We start from the raw sequence: 23,466 nt of genomic DNA on the forward strand, positions 1-23,466 counted from the left end.
CCATATGCTTTCTGGAGAGGGCAGGTTCCTTTCTCTCTCTGTATAAACAAACAAAACCAGAAAATAGAAAAGCTGGGGTCATAAAATTTCATATAACAATCCCTGACACACTAAAAGTGAAATATACTATGTTTCAGAATAATTTCAATTACTTGGGTTTATTTTTCTGCATCCAAAATGTGAACTTCTTCCTACTGCCCAAACAGTATTTAGGAAGCTGTTCTTCAGTTTCACTGCCCCCATAATCCTGGAGCTTCAAAGTCACAAAAATAACAGCAAAAACGGGAAATTAAATCTGGTTATTTTTAAAAAGTTATTAATTTTATTTTTAAGTTTTATTTTTAAAGCTTATATAGCCATTTGTATTGTCATAACAGCAAGTACGAACACCGATGCTTCATCTCAAAGTCTCAAAAGTTTCACAGTCATTTTAATGCAAAACCTCCAGGCTTAACTCTCAAAGGATACAGCAATATGAATTGCATCTAATACACCACTGATATCTGTTAAGCTCTTTCAGTACACAGTGGTTTTGCTTGTGAAAAGTACCAAGGAGAAAAAGCCCAACTCATGATGAGTAGTAATTTGCTAATAGTCCAAAAGCTTTTTCAAACATGAAATGAAACAAACATGTTTCTTTTCAAATGATGCCACCACTGTATTTTTTTAAGAAAAAAAAACAACACCAACAAATGGAAAAAACATATTAAAAAAAAAAAAGTACAAACATAGAAAAAACCCACATCGGCACTTGACACCAACAGACTGAATTTCAACAAAGTAAAACTTTTTTGGAGAGTTATGACAAAACTTGATTATCACAGTTTGCACTCAAAAGAAGCTGAAACACAAGCATACAGAAGAAAAAGCCTGTTTATGTTGATGGTGTATAAAAAGAGTTTTATCAAAGTAACCATCACAGAAGCAAGACATTCAATAAATAAAAATGGTGAATTGAGCCAAAACAACTACATGAATGCATAAACCCCTAAACCAGAAATTTCAAATAGAGTAACTGATAGACACTTTGCAATAACCCAACTCTAATTTCGCCAGGACTTGAACAGCAAAAGTTTTAAGGAAAAGCCAAAGTATAACCTCCTAAAAATAATGAGGATGTTTCTTGGTTGTAATGACTCTAGAGCTGCAGTTCATGCATGCCTGGGAAGAAAGAAACCCCTTCAATTAATCTACTTCTATACAGAGTGGGGCATTGTACTGAAGAGAACACAGAAAAAGGTCAATATCCTAGGGGGTGTCTGCTTTGCTTAACAGTAGCAGTTTTAAGATTTCTCTTAATTTTTCCCCTTATGTCACAAATGTGATTTTGCCCCTTATGTTACAACTCATTCTATTCTCAAATCACCAGAATCACCTCTCAGCTCTATTTGTCTGTCTTATCTCTATCTCCATAATATTTTTAACTCCCCTCATTTTAATTTTTTATTTTTTATTTTTTAAGAACTAGGTTTAAAAGTTCATCAGTTTTCATCACATTCTGTCATTTAGACATCAGAATAGATTTTACACAAACCTCTGCTGGAGGGGCCACTAAGCATAAAATGCCCAGGGATTGGTATCACTTAGTATTTTGCTGTCATCACTAAAGGAAAAATCAAGCCCCCATATGGTCTGTCCCTGACTAGTGCAAATCAGAAACAGCATTCCTTAAAAGCTAGCTATTATTCAGGCACAATCATCATCACGCTAGCATCTTCCAAAACAGCACCATAAAATTCTAGATTAAATCAGTACTCATGCCCTCCAATTTCATTTTATTGCTGGTCCTGCGCAGCCACCATTGCTCACTGCATCACATCTACAAGTTTTGTGAGTTTAAAGGGCATTTCAGAACACCTGTCTCAGTTCAGACACTTGTCTTACAGTCATATTACAGATACCAGGCTTGCAGGAAGAAGAGCATCTTAACAGATACATGCATCCAGGCATGGCTGTAACTACACAACAAGTGACAGCACAGCTACCTGAAGGAAAAAACCTCAACAACAATAACAAAGGGTCCCCAACCAAACAAGACTCAACCCAACAACTCTTTTAGCAAAGGTATTGAGGAAAGTCAGCATGTCAAACCCAGCAGCTGGAATCCAGAGCTAAAATACCTTCTCCACTTGCTTGATTATACACCAGTATGAAGACAAAACCCCCCAGATTTTCATAATTTTTAATAAAAACAAATAAACAAATAAACAAAAAACAACCACACAAAAATTTCCTCAATGGCAATAACTTTGACACAATATTCAGGAAGGCTCAAATTGAGATCATAGCATGTTCCTTGTTAGGGCAGCAGCAATTTCCCACAGTTTGAAGAAGAATTCCCACGCTTTAAAGTCTGTTGTAGGTTCACTGAGTTATAGACTACTTTTCATGTTAGTTATTCAGCCCTGACTTCTCATTAGTTTACTTCCACTGAAACAATTCTCATGGTAATGGAGAATTTGGAAATGCTGCTTGCTAATCACCAAAGTCACAAGTTTCTGCCCCTTAGAGAAGATGTCAGAAACAGATATAGTGACAGCAAGACGCTTCCCTTTCTTCCTGAAGAGGGATAATTCTTCTTTAAAGACTTGTTATCCCATGCTTTTATTCAGGGAACTGTAGTATATGAGATTGATGTGCTCTTCAAATTATTTCAATAGGGCTTCAGAATGGAGCACACTTCTACAGCTGTTGTAGATTTTGGGAGCACTGGTGGTAGTGATGGGCAGGTGATAACAAAAGCATATGGAGGATTCTGATTTGTTTTTCTGCAGAATGTTTTCATTAGCAAATGAAGATTACCAACAATTAGATGCATCTCAGATTACTAATTTGCTGAAATTCTAATGGAAATACAGGAGTTACAGCCCACCCAGAGCTCAGTTTTGCCAGTAGCTGTCTTGAAGACAATAAGCAAGATGAGGGACTAAAAGCTGCAGGAGCTTAGGAAAAAAACGCAGGCTCTGAGCCAGCACACCCAGTGGGCTGGTATCACAGCTCTCAGGCTCTCTGTGGAGAGCCAAAGTGTTCTGCATCTTTAGAGACCTATTTTAAAACAGAATAGTATTTTATTGTGCTTTATTCCACAATTAAGAAAGCTATGTGCCAGAAAAATGTGCTGCTTTTTGGCACTTTAGACAGTGCAGAGGAGATGGCATCAGCTTATACTATCAAAACCAAAATGATACCTTTCCTTAAAATCAGTTTATGGTACAACACTGACAAAACCCCTACCTCACATTGTTCAATCCCTAAAATCAACTTAACTTTGAGTATTCCTTTCTCCTTGTCTCCAAATAATTTTTGACTCTATGCTCAGCAGACCTTTTGCAAAGGGTTTAATATTACTCTCCTTCCATCTGCCTCTGGAAGTCAAGATGATAAGAAACAAGGTATCTGCTTCTGTATATTCAGAGGCTTCATGGTAAAAAAATTTTCACATTATGAAACTCTGGAGTCCTAAAAAATTCAAGGTCAAGCAGTTGTGATTCTAGAAGATTTTTGCCTTGAGTCAAAACCACTTGAGTGTTTTTTTGACACTGAAGCCACCAGAATGAAGAGGGATTAGTAAAGTTATTGTGTTAACCAAAGAAGTGGCAAGAGATTTGCCAAAATAAACACCATTGTATGTACATCTCTATACACTGCAAGGCTGTAAAAGTCCATGTATTTTTCCATATAAATAAGTGCCACTAAACAAAAGAAGAAAAGGAACCCATTTTAAATAAGAAGCAAGTTCTTCAAACATTCCTTAAATTTTGTTAAGTTTCATACAGGAAAGCCAAGTACTTGGCACATTTCAACAGCAGTAAAAATGGTAACAGTTCCTTGTGAGAAGACAGAATTCACTGTGGAAATGACTTGGGAACTAAATTTGTTTTTGGACTCTATCTTCCTAGTTCAGAAAACAAAAATTTGGAGCTAAAGAGAGTCAGATTTTAGTGAAACAAAACTGTGTATCTTTCTCATCTGATAGATGTGATGCAATCTGTACTGCTTAGACAGACTGAAGGCATGGAGAAAGGCAAACTGATTGAAACTCCACTATGCTCACAGCCAAGATTTGTAGTCATTCAGAAACAGCAAGGTATTTGATGGTTTTATGGCTTTATGGTTTTTATGGCTCTGCATTCTCAAATCACATAAGCAATAAGATCCTCTGAAATATTTTTTCTCCAGGCTGAATAAGCCCTCAGTCTCTTTTCATTTGTCATGTGCCCCTGACTCTTGGTGCCCTCCCCTGGCTTCACTCCTGTATGTCAATATTGTGCTGAGCACACAAAACTGGACAGGGCAGCCCAGATGTGCTCCTACAAGTGCTGAGTAAAAGGCAAGGCTCAGTTTCTAGAACCTGCTGTGAAGGCCCTTACTAATGCTGTCCAGGGAGTGTTGTGCACCACGACCTCAGAGCCTTTTCTGCAGAGCTGCTTCCCAACAGCTGGCACCAAGCCTGCCTTGTGGCTGGGATTAACACAAACCAGGGAAAGAGCTTTTATTCTTGCTGAACTTCACAAGGTTTATGTAAGCCCATTTCTCCAGCCTGTACCTCTGACAGCAGCCCTGCCTTCCTAATTTGGGTCACCCCCACCTGCTGTCACCTGCAAACCAGCTGACAGTACCCTCCACCCCATCATGCAGATTATCAATGAAGACATTGAATGGCATTGGTCCCAGCACTGCCTCTGAGGGATCCACTACCTCCTGGCTGCAAGCTTGGCTTCACAACCTTGGGTTTTTAAGTCCAGCCTACTTTCTGTCCATTTTAGTGTCTTTATCCATCCCATGCCCCACCAGTTTTGGGAAGCTATAGAGGGTGTCAAAGACCATTACAATTAAGGTGTATAAGAACCACTGCCTTTCTTTTGCCAGACACCTCATCATGACAAACATGATTTGCATATGGGAAGTATTTTTTTCTTCTCCCATTCACCTTGCTGTCCTCCATGATTTGCTCCAGCAGTGCTCTCAGGGACTGAGGTGAGCTGACTGGAGTACAGTTATCTGGATCCTCCTTCTTGTCATTCTTCACAATCAAGCTCCACGTACTTTTGTATGAAATCCAGGTGATTTAAGTGATGCCTAACTATGTCTTCCTCTGCCAGGGATACTTCATCAAGTTCAGGAGCTCAGGGACCTGGGAGGCCTGAGGACAAGCCTTGCAAGTAAAAACCACAGTATAAAAGGTACCTTAGCCTTTCTCATGACCCATGTCACTACGTCGACTGTTCCATCAAGCAATAGGGCCACGCTTACTTAGCCTTTATTTTACTCCTGATGTACTTTAAGAAACCTTTTCTATCTTGGACTTCCCTGAGCTGGAGCTTGCTGAACTCCATTCCTATGTAAATAGACAATACTTCTGTATCCCTTCCAAGGAGTCAGTCTCTGATTCATTGTAGCTTTTTTGTGTGTGTTTGAGCAAGTCAGGAGCTCCTCACCCATTCACACTTATCTTCTGTACAGCTTGTCTTCTGAATGGGGAGAACAGCTCTTGTGCTCAGAGGATGCTGTCCTTGCAGACTGGATAGCTCTCCTGGGCTCCTTTGCCCTTCAAGGATCCACAGGATCCTGCCAAGCATGTCCCTGAACAAACATCTCCCCTCATCACACTATTGATCATCTGTATCAAGAAGTTGTCTTCAATCTGTTTCAGAAATCTGGATTGCTTGTGTTCAGCCTTATTTGCCTTGCAGTAGTTACTGCTGAGGTTAAAGTCACCCAGGAATACCAGTGCCTGGGACTATTAGGCTTTTTTCACCTGCCCTGAGATTGCTTCATCTGCCTTCTCTTGTTGATGAGAAGGTCTAGAGCAGACACCTACTACATCACCTATCTTGGTCTGAACTTTGCTCTCTGGCCACAAGCTCTCCACTTGTTTGTCACTTCACCCAGGGGTCTGTCCACTCAAAACAGATTTTATATAGGGCATAAAGGGAGAGCATCTCATACTGACACCCTGCTAGCATCTTATGGTACTACATGGGCCTTGTATTTGCAACTGGGTTCAAGGTTAAGGAGAAAGGGATGAGTGGGCCAGACATGCTGAACTTTCCTAGGTTTGTCCCTTCTTTGGTGAAAGAATGTTCTGAAGTCATGACTTGCTGTCACTCTTTTCAAATATACCTGAACCACAGTAATTCTAGGGAAGGAACAAGATCTCATTAGGAAAGAAGGGGAATGCATGCATAGGCAACTGGAAAAATTTCCACAGGACTGACTTCAGTGCTTTTGGAATAGAATTAAAATGTTTTTATTCAATTATTAATCATAATATAGAATCACTATCAATTCTACAGATTAGAATTCAAAATCTTTAATGTGGACTACTTATCTAATGATCACTTAAACCAATTGTAGACAGACATAGATTTTCTATATGTGTCCACAAACTTAAATTAATTAACAAAAAAAGTCAATCTATCTTTCATGATGGAATATACATATCACTGTTAGCAATACCTGATCTAAAAGCTACATAATTCATGACCTTGCACACTTTTAACCTCCTCCACATTTCTCAGATTTTGTTTCACTGTATTTAATTTATTATTTAGACCATACATGATGTAATGCTTATATGATAATATTGATATAGAATCATAGATTATCCAGAGCTGGAAGGGATCCACAAGGATCATAGAGTTAACCCCTGGCCCTGTGCAGGACATTGTCAAGAGTCACAACATGTGCCCAAAAGTATTTTCCAAATGCTTCTTGAACTCTGTCAGGCTGGTGCTGTCATCATTCCCTGCAGAGACTTTTCCAGAACTAAACTACCCTCAGGATGAAAAACCTTTTCCTAATTCCAACCTAAAACTCCCTTGATATAACTTCAAGCCATTCCCTGGGGTCCTGTCACTGATCACCACGGAGAAGAGATCAGTGTCTGCCTCTCCTCTTCCCCTCAAAAGGAAGTTGTAGACTCCATTGAAGTTTCCTCTCAGTTTCCTCTTCCCAGACCAAGTAACTTCAGTCACTCCTCATATGGCTTTTCTTCTAGGCCCTTCACCATATATACAAAATGATACATATATATTTAAAAAACCCAAAACCAACATATATATATATATATATATATATATATATTAGTATCTATATATACTTTTAAAATGTAAAGTTTCAAATATGTCACTAAAAAAGCACAAACTTTATCATTCAAGATTTTCCTACTATTTTAATTTTTTTTCTGTTAAAATATACCCTAGGACACAGATGTGTACAAATGTACTTTCAAATAAGAAAATAGTGCACTTTAATTGTACAGTGCTCAGCGTCTCACAAGTAACTGCCTGCCATTGTGCACTCTAATGCCCAAGTCTTGTTCTATGCTAGCCTAGTCATTATGCTATGGAGTAATTCAAACCACAGACTGCTTGACACCCTGCTTTAAAATATCCTGAGGTTTTAGCTGGTATTTGCTACTTATTTGCAATGGCATGATAATTATTAGTTTAGTAACTGCCTATAGCAAAGCTTGTTAAAAAAGAATATTTCACATCTTGACTTAATAACATCTTACAGGTTATTTTTTACTAGGATTTACAAGTTTAGCTGGAAGCCTCCAGTCTTTAAACCATCTGCATGCAAAGAAAAATAATGGAAAAAGAGCTCTGTGGCACCCCCAACACCTCCCATCATATATTAAAAAAACCCTACCAAACCCCAAAAGACCTGAACCCCAAACTCCAAAGTTTTTTGTTTACCACAAATTTCTTGAAGCTAAGAATTTCTTCCTGGCACTGCGAGTTAATTCATCTGAGCCAGACTTTGATGTGCAACTTGATTTCTTCAAGCTAGAGATGAAGCACCAATTACTTACCTGACTCACACGCAAATGTCTTTGATGTCTCATCATGAAAGATAATTGCCACTGCATGCTTCTTTGTCTCTCGAGGCAATCTGGTTATATTTTTGATATTGTGCAGTTCAGTTACCTTAAAATGAAGAAAAGTATTTTAGACCAGTGTAAAAATAGTACAAACAAAAATATTAACCTTAGCTGCTCAATTTTTACTATAAACTGTTTTTCCCCTGTCCTAGTTTCAGCCAGGACAGGGTTAATTTTTCACAGTAAGCAGGAGAGGTGTGTGGCAAGTCCCAGATGTTATTCCACTCCACCTCACTCATTGCCAGGGGCAGAAGTAAGGAACTCTCTCTTCTTCCACTGGGGAGAAAGCATGGTGGGGAAGAGCTGGATATTGTTGCAGGCTTTTCCATGTAAATTGTTTCTTTGTGCTGCTGCTACTGTTCATTTTTCTGTCTCACTGCTGTTTCTAGGAAATCATTCTTATCTCAACCCATGATGTTCAGCTTTTGTGCCTCCAATTCTCAACTCCATTCCAAAGGAGTGGGAAGGGGAGGGGAAGGGGGAAGAGAGTGAGCAGCAGTGTGGTTCTGAGTCTCCGTGGGAGAACTAAACTGGGGAGTACCCTTCCTAATCCCCTAGGGTTATTTATATTTATAAGCTTGGTAATTGGTTAAAAAAAACCCACATAAATAGGTAGAGTCTTAAGTTGCAAAACTTAACTCTAATAACTCTATTTCTCTAATAGATTTCCACAAAATTATGTTTCTTTAAAAAGTCCTACATGGAAATAATTTACAATGACATCAACTCAGCCTTGGGATTTTGTATAATCTATTTTTCAATTTCTATACTCATACAACTTGGATCAGTTTCAGAATCTGCATCAAATAGAAAACCTAATTTTGGAAGAACAGTGTTTCATTAGTTAAGGAAGGTAACTTAACTAATATGTCAAATAGCATCACTACATTTGTAAGGCTAGATCCTCATGTGTCTTTAAAATGTATCTGTCATCCTCAAAAGAACTCAAACTTTTTATTTTCTAAGTATTTGAAAAGTTTATGAACAATAAAATTTCCATTTTCTTTTGATGCATGCATATAACTGCAATTAACAAAAATGGAAGAAAAATATATTATTCCAATCTGGTGGCCCAGCCTGTATTAAACTGATTAACACTTTATTTTCTGAAATATGTATATTTTCTCCGTTTCTTTGACCTCTGGGCAAACTTTATCTGGTTAGAGTTAGTTTTTCTCAGGCAGGACATTTGCCTCTGGCTGAATTAATTTCCAGAAAAATGTCAACCCTATAAGTTTGGACATCTATGACTACAGAAAAAATGGACCGAATGTAGGTGGAGATTTTTGTTTGTTTTGCTTTGTAATTGTTATGCTCCTGGTGTACAGTTCCAGCATTTCTTTTCACATGCTGAAAATAATTTTAAAGCAGAAGAGATTTTATATGGTGCATTAAAAAAATGGAACACACTGGGGCAAAGACATTTCAATAAAATAATGATAGCAAACGAGCAGTGAAAGGCATCACGCCAACAAAAGAAACTGAGACAAGGCATGAAGAGGAATGTGTTGCGTGCTGATGAACTTGGGACCAGTTGGAGACTGCTCTAGAGTCTGTCTTGACAGCCTTCAGCAGAACTCACTCCAGTTTGTCAATATCTTTGTTGTAACAGACGGCCCAAAAATGGATGTGGTACCTATAAACATGGTCTAATGTGTGCTGAACTGAGGAAAAGACTCATTCTCTGCACTGACTGGCCATGGTTCTGTCCATACAGCCCACGGAGCTTTGCTGGCTGAAGCACCAAGATCCAGGGCCCTGCCTGCAGGCTGGCTCCCAGCTTGCCAATGCCAAACCCGTGCCATCGCAGGGGCTCTTCTATCCCCAGGCTGGCACCTGGTTCTTGCCCTTATTCAATTTAACAAGGTCCATGTCAGCCCATTTGTCCAGCCTGTTCAGGCTGCTGAAAAGGCATCTTGACTACCAAAACCCAATCAACAGATCCTTCCCAGTCTGCTCTCTGCACATTGGTGCAGCTCCCTTATTTCCTGCAGGTAGGTTCCTGATAACACTATCAAGAGAGGTCCCAGTACAGACCCCAGCAGTTCCACACTGGCTACAGCCCTCCAAGCAGGTAACCACATTGACCACATTAATAACCAACATAACCACATAATAACCAACCCATTAACCACAACTTTCTGTGTCTCAGTAGCTGACCATCCTTACATCATCTAGACATCCACCTGCATAAATAATAAAGTCCCAACTTCAGTTTGAGAATGTCACGGGAAAGAATGTGAAAAGCCTTGCTAAAGCTCTTCTCATACCATACCATAGATGGTGATCATACTGGTCAGGCATCACTTACCCTTGGTAAATCCATGCTGCCTTTCACAAATATTATATTTACTCCACAGTTCTTCCTATAGGCTGAAGTAAGACTGCCAGAAATTCTCCAGGCTGACTTTTGGTTGACTGCCAGAACTCTCTGTATTCTCCAAGTTGACCTTTTGACCTTTTTTTGGACACAGGTGCATTTGCCTCACCATTTGGCTCCTAATCCCTTATAATTTTAACTTTTGTCATACATTTTCAGGGCTTTGTAAGAATCCATGTATTGCACTACTTTTTGGCTTGGGGGAAAGAGAAGGGCTGAATATCACAAATATCCCTGTCCCATTAAAGAAGTTACTGAAACATCTGTTGATTTTCCTTGATCCATGCATGGTAAATGAACTAATGTGTGAGAGGGCTCTTGTCATCTCAAGGAAATCCCCCAAAAGAGAGGAAAAAAAGCATTAGTAGGCAGAGGAGAGAGCAGACTCTAGAATTCAAAACCTGAGGGAACAATACCAAATCCATAAGTAATTACTGAATTTTGAAGACACAGAAGTCCCCAAAGTCAGGGGTCCAGATCTACTAGTATTGCTGAAGACAGGGTACAGATCTACTAGTCATAGCTAAATAAGAAGATATAGGACCAAAATATTTAAGATTATTTGTGACACAAAAAAGTTCAGGTTATTATTAAAGAAAATTTAGAAAATTGCTGGTGGTGCAAAAGGAAAGGGAAAACACTGATAAGAGAAAAAAGCTCCAGTGATTCTTACACAAGCAATTAATTCAGCAAGTGACATTTTCACAAGTGTGTGCATGCGTGACACTGCACACCATGCAGATAAAAGTGCCTTACATCTTGCTGCATTTAAAAGAAAAATTTCTCTCTCTGACATAGCAGAAAAGGAAATAGAATTGCTTTGTATAGTGACAACAAGGCATATTAAGCTTTCTTCTAGTCCCTGCTATATAGTAGAGGTCTATTTTTTTAAAATACTTCTGTGTTACAGATTACTGAAAGATCCTGCAATGCTTATAAGAAAATAATGACAATAGAGCCAAAAATCTTACATTCCTGGCACTAAAACTACAAAATTTTGATAGTAATTTATGTTTGAAACATAAATGCAGACATACTCGAGTACACATGATAGTGGCGCCCTGGAAAATGCTAAGATAAACTCGGAAATGTTAAGCCTTGTGTTTTACCTGTGTAAGTAGTAGTAATTAAAATAATTATTGCATAATCATAAGAAGAACAGTGAGAAACTGTATGTTCCTATTCTCAGGTGGCTATGCTTGGCTGAAATCTATGTATACTATAGAACAATGTAAGTTTAATAATTAACATGAAAGTTATATAATGATAGAATATAAAAGCATATCCATCCCGAACCTAAGTTGGAGTCAGATTTGGGTCTTTACCCCTGACACCCAGAGCTCTTCAATACAACTACCTGCATATAATCATTTCTAGTGATTATGTGTTCCTGAATGCTAACACACACACAACTACCTGTAAAGATGTTTTTTGAATCCTCTTATTGACCAGTAGATTAATCCTGCCTTGTTTAATTTAGTCACATATGCAACATCCATCACACTCTTAAAAATACCGTCAGCAAAAAATATACATACAAAAGAGTTCCTTTTATTTGCTGATGGGAATTTAATGTCTGAAAGAGACAATGAAAACACTGCCAAATTCTTATGTGCTGCTTTTTGACACCCATATGAGAGATTAAGTTGAACAACATGCAAGGCAAGTGAAGAAAAATAGTCTCATGCAGGAAAAAGGGTATTTGTTTTAGACACATTTTGATTTTCCTTTGTCTCTGAAATCACAGGACCTCTCTAGACAGCACAGAACTTCTTGTAACTCCGATGTGACAAAGCTACACAAATTGCCTCTTCCAAACTCCCTGAGTTTATCTTCTTTCTTTAAGAGAAACTTTTTGAGCCATTTGTAGTCTGACACAGAAATTATATCCCTCTTGTCTACAATTTTCATAAAAATGGACCTATTTGAAACTACTGTGAGATATTGTAAGACACTTATATCCTTGTCAAATACTTTAGTGGTTTAACATGTGTGGCCAAAGCATTTCTGCCAGGTAAGCTTTTTTTCTTCAAAAATCATATCATTCTCATTAGAATGCTTTGCTTTACAGGAACTGAAGGAAATAATTTTAGCTACAACATTTTGAGGACATAGGAAACTTATAAAGATTTTAGGAAGTATAATTTTACTAGGCAAGCTAACAGAAAAAGAAATGAGAACACTTCAGGAACACAAATTTACACTAACAACTAGAAAGGCCCAAATTATCAAATAAGCCCCTCAGTATTTCTATTGCTTATATAATTTTCAATATCTAATAGAGATGAATATTTTCTTCAATGTTCATCTTTTCAAATTGTATTGTATGCTTCCCTCCACGCTCAGAGTAGAAAGATAGAGGCAAAACTGTGAAAGTCTATCCTCCCATTGATAGAGAATTAAGTTAATGAAATTCTGAATTCTGGATTTAATGCCAATTAAGCATGAGTCATTTCTCTACTTGCTGAACATGTGCAATTAAAAAACACCTGAGAGTATATCATCTTGTGTGAAGGAAAAGATGAAATTTGCCTTGGCAACCAGATTGCTTTATCTTAGGGATTTTTAAAACCGTTGCTTAAATTTTATCTATTATTAAAAAAACCCCAAAACCACAAAAATAAAAAAGCATTTTTAAAAGGGGAAAAGTATCAAAGCTACTGAAAAGGCAAATAGAAAACTTATAAAAATCATGCTACTTTGAAATAATTTAAAACATCACTTAGCAGTTCTTAAGAATGTTTTAAAAGACTAATAACATTTTTTAAAAGTACAAAAAAGTCCCAATTTTTTATGAGTAGTACATTAGGTAAATCTACTTTTTTAAGCAAGGAGCTTTATGCCAAAATTTGCTCCCTGTGGTATCATAATGGACTTGTTTACAAAATTCAGTTAATTACATTGAAAATATTTTTGTTCTTCACAACAACAAAATGTCATTCTGAACCTACCTAGACCACTGATTACCTTACATCAGTAAGAGAAATGTAAAAAAGGGAAAATTTTCTGTGCTATTACACATGTAACAATCTTACCTAGATGTTCCAAAAAAAAAAAAAGAAAACAAAAGAACATTTTTCCATTGTGGGGTTTTACTTCACTGAAAACTTTATTAACACTGAAACCAACAAAAACTTTGTGAATCAGTTTTCCTATTTCTCCCAATTGTAACTGTCTAGAACAAAATTAATTTCAACAATGAATAAAATCCCTAATATTGCCTCCTTAGTGAGCAAACGTGCAAGTAGATTTTTTCTTAATTTTTATCCTTTGATTTCTTCCAGTAGGTGAAATAAATCCTTTTTTATGAAGCTATGATTTTGTAGTATACAAATTTCCACTACCATTAGCATGTTAGCTTAGACTTTCTTTTCTCTCCTAGACATATAGTGCTGTTCTCCATATGTTGCTCACTGTGGTATGTGCTAGGGACTCTTAGCACCTGGACCATTTCTCAGTTCTCCTACTCCTCATCAATAATTCCTGCTTCATATGTCCATCACTCAGCAGCCCACACACACATTTCCTAGTTTTTGGGGTTTTTTTTTCCTATTTCTTGAATTTTTTTTGTATCAGTCTTTAAAGCCACTTTTGCTTTTTCTCTAGAAAGAAAATTTAACACTGATTGATGAAAAGATGTGGAAGACTTACTAAGCTTACATGTTACCAAAATTTGCCAAGGTTTCTTTCTTTCTTTTAGATTTTATTTTTCATCTATTATACAGGGGTTTTTTTCTTTCTTGGTGGAGGGGGGATGGGGCTTGACATAGCTGTATCAGAGGCATCCAAGTCCTCTACTTCTCATCAATATTTGATAAAAGGACACGGCCTTGAAGAGCTGCTAGGTAGGATAACTTCTAGGACTGGTAAAGGCATAACCTCACTCCTGCAAAATTATACTAGGCTAGACTTGCATCAGGGTCTCAAGGCTGCACATCAGTGTTGGCTACTACGGCTTGGTTCCTCTCACAGCCAGGAATTTGCTTCATCTCAAAGATTCCTTGTAAGCACAGATGAAAAGAAACACACTTCATCTGGAAACAAACATTTTTGGATGTTTGGATTGTTCACCAAAATGTAATACTTTTTTACAGATACATCAAGCACTGAACAAGAAGGCAAAAGATCCTATAATAAAGTTTCTGACACTATTGCTCATATATCTTGGTCACTCGTGAATCATTTCAATATGGATTCAAGTAATGCAATGCACTTCCTCTCATCCTTATTGTTTATCTTTATCTTGGTATGGAGGTAATCCCAAAACTTTAACTTGTTTTGTGTTGGTATAACATTTCATCTGGAAGAAAGCCACACTCAGAGCTTCCACTTGCTTCCTTTAGTAAAAGTGACATAGGAATAATAAAGTCCATAGCTATCAAAACCTTGTAAATACTGTCTAGCCACATCTGGGTGGATCAACCATCAAAAAAACCCAACAACCCAGCACGGAGCAGTGCATCAACCTTAAAAACATGAGAAGAAACTGCAAAGGACTCCTCTGAAGGAACCAACAGTTAACAAATCTCATGCTATATGGTCAAAAAGACAAGAGGATCAGAGGAAGTATTTAGCTTATGCCCTCACTTTGAAAAAAAAAATAAAAATCTTCATTTCCTTGAAGTCTTATGATAGTAATATTTAACCTGAGAGGTTCACAGAAAATTGAAGTCACCTTTCTGCATGAAAATCCTAAATTTGACACTAATACCAAATTCTTTCAATTCCCTATTCCCTACCAGAATGCACAAGCATTGTCAGATGCCAGGGGACTGAGTTACAAGAAATACTAAATGATTGGTTTGTTTCAGTTTACGTGCATGTCTGTGCCAAGAGACCAGGAAACTGTCTGAAAAGCATCCTGATAGATTTCAGAAGTCTAACTCCACTTGTCCCTAGCTACACCAATTGGAATTTAATTTCAGTAAAGCCATGCTGCAGATATCTGGTAAATAATTCAAGTGTAGGAAAACTACTAATTTAAGAAAGCCTTGAGTGCCTTGTAGCCATATAGCAGGATACACAGGTATAGGCTGATGGTCAAGGAAATTATTTAGGATTCTTCTATGGAAAATAAAATCAATGAACAGCACACACAGATCAGTTACATCTGTCTAGCCAGAAAAGATCAGATAATAGATTCCTAGTAACAAACTTCTGGTCTCTCTTGAAATACTTTAGCCCTTGCCTATCAACCTTAAGTCTTTTTTTTGAAAGAGCATTTTTTACCCAGGTAAATAACAGAAAATAATTACAAGATCACAATTTCATTATACTAGCAAAATATTTTATATTATGAAATTGCTACTGTCAATGCATCTTAAAACACCTATCCTTTAAAATGTTTGGGTGTTCCATTATCATTTCAGTATCTTAGTTATATTCCTAGATGTGAAAAGCTATTAAATTCCAAAAGACACTTAATATAAACAAAGGCTTGTATTAACTGAGATGCATTGCTTCTTAGTAGTATTTATGCATTTTTCTTCTTTTCTGATTACTTTCTTTGGAGCTATGTTTATTTCTTTCAAAGAGGAAGGATTTTAGGAACAATTCAATACAGTTTCTCTTTAATCTATAACACTTCATTGTTGCCAAACAGTGGACATTTTTTGTTTCCTTCTTGTACTAAAAATCTGTTCTAGTCATGCATCTGAAGATGGAGGATTTCCTTTTGTATTACATGGACATGTAAATCTTGTACATATATAACACATTGTGGGGTCTGGTGCTAGAATTGTACATTCAAATAGATGAGATAACTCTTCCAAAATTACAAAAATATTACTTCCAAATCACTTATTATATTTGCATCTCTACAAAAATTACAATTCCGTGGTAAATAAGAAAGGAGGTCCAAAAGAGATGAAAACCACAAAAATCATGAATAAAACCTTAAGTGCCCCATTCTGGGTTATATCTTATTTGAATTCTCCCAAACATGTGTCTCCTATATGAAACTGGGGAGGGAAATGATTCTGCAATTCCATCTACTGAATGTTATTTCCGCTGTGCAGAGTCCTGGAAATTGCCTGGGCAGAAGAAAAGGTCTGAATTTACATAAATGGGTTTCTGTTTTGCATTGCACACTACCTTCCTGTCATTTAAGTTCTAACTAGAAGAAAATAGAAGCAGAAGAGAAAGTTATAAAATGCAATTATTTATCCTCTCATTTCTTAATCATGGCCCACCTATGACCATCTGTTGTGTAATACCACACAAGCAGTAACGTGACAGAGCAAGAGCCAACACAGGGGCAAGGAGCAGGGACTCCAGTGAGGGATGCCCAGACAGTAAAGAACCACCCCAAACCAAAACCAGCCAGGCAACAATAAGAGAGTGATATAAAAAGCAAGGGTCATGTCAACTATCACAGCAAGAAAAGGGCAAAGGAGGCACCAATATGCTGCTTCCAGTCTGCAAAGAGAACACAACATGTTGGCTCAGTACAGATCAGAGGACCACAGACAGGATCTCAAAGCACCTAAACATCTGCTTTCAGCTCAGCTGTCAGTGACACTATCTGCAGCTAGCAGTGGCTCCTTTAACACTGCTAAATCCAATTACCACAGAGCAGAAGTTTTGTTACAGCTTTGGATGGAGCTGGATGTGATTTGGGCTCTTAAGAAAAGGCAGTGTGCTGTCTGAAAAGCATAAAGACCTTTGAGACTGGGGAAATGGCTGCATTAAAAGAAGCACAGGCCATAAATCAAGGAAAGTGACTTTTTTTTTTTTTTTTTTTTTTTTTTTACTCAGTATTCATCAGATCACATCTTGCCCAATTTTGGGACTCCAATGAAAATGTGACTCCAATGACAAAGTGAGTTCAGCAGAGGGTCCCCAGGACAGCCAGAGCTGCACCTCTTGCCCTGTGGGGTGTAGAGGTTGAAGGAAGTAGCTGCTCCATCCTGCAGCAGAGATGGCTTTGGGATCATCTAGATGCAGTTCCTCCAGTGCCAGCAGGGAGATTATTGAGGAGACAGAGCCAGGCTCTTCACAGCTGTGCCTGGGGGGAGAAGATGAGCAATGGGCACAAACTGAGATAAGAGATGTTCAGGCTGCATATGAGAAGTGATGTTCCCACCATGAAGACAGTGCAGCAGTGGGACAGGCAGCCCAGTGAGGCTCTGCAGTCTCCATCCTTGGAGACTCCAGTGAGGCTCTGCACTCTCCATCCTTGGAGACTCAACTGGACATTGCCCTGTGCAACCACGTTTGCTCAGACCTTGGACCTCCGAGGTGGCTCTGCTGTGAGCAGGAGTTGGACCAGAAAACTCTTCATAAGAAATACCTTTTAAGTCTAAGAAAGGGATGCTAACAGACCTGCAAGGATATTTGGACCTTTGTGGGCTTGGGCAAACCCTTATGGTATTAGGCCATTCAGAGTATTTAAGATGAAACAGATTTCCATGACATCAGCATATATTGCACAAAACCAGCAATAGGACAAGGAGATGCAAGAGACTGGAAAACAGGACTTAAGGTTAAACTTAAGGTTAAAATGTACTACGAGGCAGAAAAAAAGGAAAAAAAAACCCTATTTCATGAAAAAATAGCAAATCTTAAAGCATAAGATTACAAGAGAAACATAATAAGCGAGAAGAGAAATCCCAAGATCAGGGAAGTGAAATAAATGGATCATAAAAGAGCAAAAACAATTCAGAAACAGAACAGAAGAGTTTTCCCCATCTCTGCATGTGGATTTACCCTTGGAAAAGGAGTTGTTATGGTAACAACACTCTCCAGGACTATTGCCAAAGAGTGGCATATCAACCTCCACACTACACCTCTAGGGCAGGTCTCCAGCTGCTATTTCAGAGGAGTCAGTCTTTAAGAAACTTCTACCAAGTAAACGTTCATTCCTCTAAGTGCTAAAAAGAAACCACGCCTATAACAACAGTAAGAAACTTGTCTGTTAACTGAAAAAGTACATAATAAAAAAAAAAAAAAACCAAACACAAAACCGGGTAGAATTAATGAATATATTTAAAACAAATCAGGCTAAGTATAAGGCAGAAATGTCAGGGCAAAAAAGAAAACTTTGATGGGAAGAAATATGTGTAGATTTGATAGTAGAAGGATAATGAATAATTCCTTCTTATCCTCCAGATAAAATTGAGATTTAAAAAAAAATGCACGTTTGAATTTTTCAGCATTTTTAGAAAACCTAGATGATATTATGTAAATTTAGACTCAATACAAAATAAAATAATGATTTTAATTTTTCAAAATTTAAATAAATGGAAGAGAAATAAAAATTATTACTATTTACAACTGTAGAGGGTTGACGCTGGCCAAACTCCAGCACACTCATGAAAATCATCTACTCATCTTCCTCTGCTATAACTGAGCAGAGGAGGGGAAAAATCCAGTTAAAATAAAGCTGGGGCTGAGATTAGGATTAGAAGAAGGGGAAAGCAAACTCAAAATTTTAAATGGTATAAAGAAAACTTCTCTCCATTCTTTAAGTCTTAACTATTTCTAAGTATTAGAACATCTGACTTTCATATAGGCTACAACCTGGGTACCCAGTTTCATGGTGTGCTATAACTGATCACTTACCACATAAGCAGTTACAAACTCTTAATTTTGTCTCAATAAGCTCTAAAAATATTAGGGATGGAAAACAATCTTCCTTGACTAGCTTTTGTTATGCTACTTTAAATGCTAAATTGATTGACAGTGTTGGTAAATCAAACCTACCAGTGCACAGTAAGCATATTAAAGTCAGCTGCCTTTACTAGGCAAAGATGTAGGGATTTTTCCAAGCCAAGTTACTTTCTCTCAAGCCATGCTACTGTAATACTGTCAGGATTGGGCTGCTGCCTAACCCATAAAATCAACCAGCCTGCTGGGATTATTCTGGTTCTGGCTGGCAGCCTGGTGTTTGAAAGTGATAGTTGAAATCTGATCAGTTCATGTGCACATGGACCTATTCCCTTAACAAACATTTTAATTAGGATTTTAAAATACATACTGAAAAAAATGCATTCACACTTCACAGAGTAATTGTACAGACAGCCATTGGCAGAACAAAAATCCCAGTTCTCCTCAATCTCATTTCCTTGCTGTCCTAAAGATCCTTTGAAATATGTTTTCCAATCTAACCTTTCATTTTGAAGAGCAAACTGAATACCAGGCTACTGTGCATGCATTAAAATAAAAGGGGAAAAATACAGCCTTCTGTAAAAGTGAGTGTTACCAAAATTTAAACTAATGCCTTAATACTAAAACAACACAAATTTTTTAATTTGCAACCCAGGTGCACACTTGAAAAATAACATCATGCTAGAGAGAGAGAGATAGCAGAGGGGGAAGATGATTCACAGCTGAAATAAAATAGGTTTCACAATTATCCTTTCAAATTTCAGCTGCAATTAAAAAAAATGCTTCCAGTATCAAACTTCCTGCTAGAGTTAGTAGGCATGCAACCCATATTTATGCAATATTTCACTATGAACACTAGATCATTAGATGAGTGCTAATATCCTTGTGGAGTAACTAAAATACACTGGACACTTAGAAACCTTTTCCAGTTTTCAGAGTTTTCACTTTTAACATTCCCAAAGTACATGATTATGTTCAGATCTGTTCTATTTTTGACCCAAAGGTATTGGTTAATTAAAAGGAACGTGTTGCTGGTCTTTGAGTGGAAAGAAAAGGAGGAACATACTTTTCCAAAACTTCCTCTAAATTTTCCTCTCAGTTTACTTACATCAGCTGACTTGCATTAGTTTCCAAAATTATCTTGTTAGATCAGCTCAATTAAAAATAAGTGTTTATTAACATAGACTAAATTTGAAAACAAATCACTTACATGCAGTAATCACTTGAAGGCAGTAAGTGATGTGTATATATAATTCTTCCTGCTGAGCTGCAAGTTAAAACCCTAACCACAAAATCTCTCACTGCATTGACAAACTGGGTCAGGAGTGTTGGAGGATCCAAGTAACCGCAGGCTTTCCATGCACATCAATTATTATGCCTGTATCTGTGCTGTACAGGATGCCCGTGGCCGAGCCCCAGGTGTAATTCCTCTTCTTATCTGTTTCAATCTGTGCAAGCCTTTAATTTCAGCTGTAGCTCCCTTTAGCCAGATCTTGAAACCGTGGGGGAGGCTGGGGTCAGAAGCAGGTGACAAAGGCTGGCTCACCTCTAACCTAACACTCACAGGGGAAAAAAATCACAGCTGAGAATAAACTCGTGATGCAGATTTTAAGGACCTCTAGAATGCTGAGTATCTGCTGAACTACCAAGAGGTATATTCAGAAAAAAATAAATTACATTAGCCAGGAAAAGAGACATCTCTTTCTTTGCAGTCCTCATTCTTGGCTTTCTCACCTTATGCCAAAGGGGAGAAATACACAATCAAGCACAGGACTCAGCTGGGGGCTTGGATACACTGCTGGCCATGGACAGCAACAAGTGGTGCAAGCACATCTGTGTACATCTACAAGCTCAACCACAGACATATCCACTAGCGGACAGCTCCTGGCTTGTCTTGTTTCTAGAAAACATTACTACTTACACACCCACCACAAAAGCAGTACTATCTAGAAAAGCTTTCCCCTCTGTTGATTTTTAAAGGTTGCAAATATGCCTCAGTGTCTATGAAAACAACTCCCATCCCAATCCAACAATGCCAAAATTGGCATTTTGGTTCTGTTCTTAAATAGAAACATCTATATTAGAGCCATTTCAGATAGTCTTGAGGTAGGATTAACAGCACCAGTCTACCTATGAGATTCCTCATCAGAAAAATGCATCAACTAGATGAAAAACTACCAGGTATAGAGGGAAAATGAATGAGTTTAGTTTACTCTAAATTCAGACAGTGTCTGTACACGTGTGTGTATATATACATTCAAAGTGGTCCAGACATCTCTGGGAGAAAAAGAGAGAAAAATGCCATAGAAACTGAGGTGAAAGAAAATTGCAAGAGTGAAGTAATTTGCACAAGAAGAAAAAGAATTATTCTAAACAGAAATGTAACCCTTCTTTTAGGATTATTTTAAAATAGTTTTGATTTTTTACAAACTTTTTAAAATGTTTTAATTTCATTTGTTTCTAAAATCTACTGAAGTTTGTTAGCTGATAATTTGAAAATTCTTTTAGCTTAATTGTCATTTGGGATAAATTAATTTTGAGTATCTATTATGACAATTAGACACAGCTACATTTTCAACTCTAATGCATTTTTAATAACCTTCATCAGCCAGTGATTTGAATTTCAAATTTCCCTCTATGAAGAAGAAAAAATTAGATAGTTTTGTGCTAATTTTCATAATAAATTGCTCTTTATTTACATTGCAAAACCTCCCTTACTCCAAGTAAACCATAACCTTAAATGAAACTTAGTACTCCTAAGACTTATTATATTTTATCTCCCTTTATTAATAGAAAACAAATTACAGAGACAAACCTGTTGGCTCTCCCTCATACACCATAACCTTCTGTTTGTACCTGTTTGCTTCCTTTTATAGCAACTGCAGAAGGGTCCATGCCTCTTCCCATTTCCACAGCAATCTGGTAAACATTCCCCAGCAACACAGACTCATAATTCTGAGTAGCTTCAAGGGAAAATGTTGTCATTAGGAAAAAAAAAACCCTCACATAACACATTTTTTTACTAGTGTTGTAAACTGCAGTCTAGATAATTAGGTCTTTAACTTTCATCATGAACTTTTATTATTTATGTAGTATACCTACTTTCTACACTTGAATAGTGAAAATAGATGCACAAAATATTGGAAAAAATACAAATGCAGAGTCGAGTGCTGAGGGCTAGGAAAAGAAGATCTCAATGTTTGATTGCTAGTTCCATAGGCCTAGTTTACCATTTTCCTGTTGTTTATGACAGTGGGCCCCACTGGGTCTGATTTATGGCCTTCCCACCCAGTATTTTACAACAAATAAATATCTTTATGCTTATTGGTATCTATTCTGTACTCATTATGATACACGTTGTCATAATGATATGATTGCATATGATTTTCCATAACTATTTTTCACCACAGTCAGAATAAATGGTGAATACCATTCTGCTAAGCAGAAGCTTTATAAATTTGTTTGACTGTCATAAGTTCATAATATTTTTCTGACCTAATTGTATGATCTGACTTCTCAAGGTTCTTCTGTAATGGTCATCACACAAGTATATTTTACACATATAGTTTCACAAATATTCACACCTTCCTTGCTTCTGAGATGTGTGGATTATATAAGCAGGGAAAAAACAAGGAATTGCATGGTGAAAGCAAAAGAAAGTAAAAAAAAAAGTCCTATACATTTTTGATTTGAATTTAACATATCCAAATTTTGCTTTTCACTTACATTGAAAAGGGGAGTTTGGTTAGTGCAAATCTCCACAGCAAGCTCAGCTCTTTTATATTCTAGCTCCATTCTTTCTTCTTGATTTCTCCCCCAAGGACCAATAAGGACCTGCTTCAGAGACCTCAATTCCAGTCTCTCCCCTCCTAAGTACCTATCTCCCAGCTTCATCAGGGTCTCTGCTACTGAAACCCTCTCTTCCAAACACATGCTCCTCTTATTGTGGAACTGGCCTCTCCTGGGCCATGTCTGAGAAGTGAACATCTCCCAGTTGCTGGAACAAATGAGGTAGTGTTATTGGAGAGCAATTTTCTTGGGTGTAAAAACCTGAACAATCTCTCCTTGCTTTCTGTTTATGTGCACATCCCCACTGTTCAGACCTTTTTTACCAGGTATAGTTGTGCTGAAGTGACAGACCATGTCCATGCTCTTTGCTTGCTTGTTCACCTCCCTCTCATTCTTGGGATTGCTATCTCTCACCAGTCTCCCTGGCTTTGTGCAGTCAATTAAAATAGATTTATTACTTTTAGTAATATCTATTTTTTCACCAAAATCTCCCAATCCCATTCTTCACCTCAGCATTTCTCATAGCAATTATTTGAGCAGCCAACTTTCCATCGACCTTGGAGTCTCTCACGGCTTTCCAAAGGATAAGGTGCTTCACAGAGTGCCAGTACATTTATTCCTTAATTTCTCTCCCACGCTGTAACGTTTGGTCTATTTCTTCTCTTAAGTTTTAATTCAACCATTTTCCTTTTCATGTGACCAAGTGCCAGGAGATACATACAGAGAATGGCTCCATGATCTCACCTCAAACACCTGTCCCTGTACTAGTCTATAAAAATGGTAAGTAGTTCTTACAATGAAT

General features: G+C 37.5%; 1 protein-coding gene across 1 annotated transcript in view; it reads right to left on the bottom strand.

Moving 5' to 3' along the window:
• DOK6 (docking protein 6) overlaps nt 1-23,466 on the bottom strand; it is a 239,182-nt gene that overhangs the window by 115,823 nt on the left and 99,893 nt on the right. Inside the window, exon 3 of the mRNA XM_030231203.2 lies at nt 7,820-7,934. Within this exon, the coding sequence (XP_030087063.2) occupies nt 7,820-7,934 (115 nt within the window). The remainder of the gene's footprint in view (nt 1-7,819; nt 7,935-23,466) is intronic.

This window comes from Serinus canaria, chromosome 2 (assembly GCF_022539315.1).
Source record: "Serinus canaria isolate serCan28SL12 chromosome 2, serCan2020, whole genome shotgun sequence".
In the NCBI taxonomy this organism is placed as follows: domain Eukaryota; kingdom Metazoa; phylum Chordata; class Aves; order Passeriformes; family Fringillidae; genus Serinus; species Serinus canaria.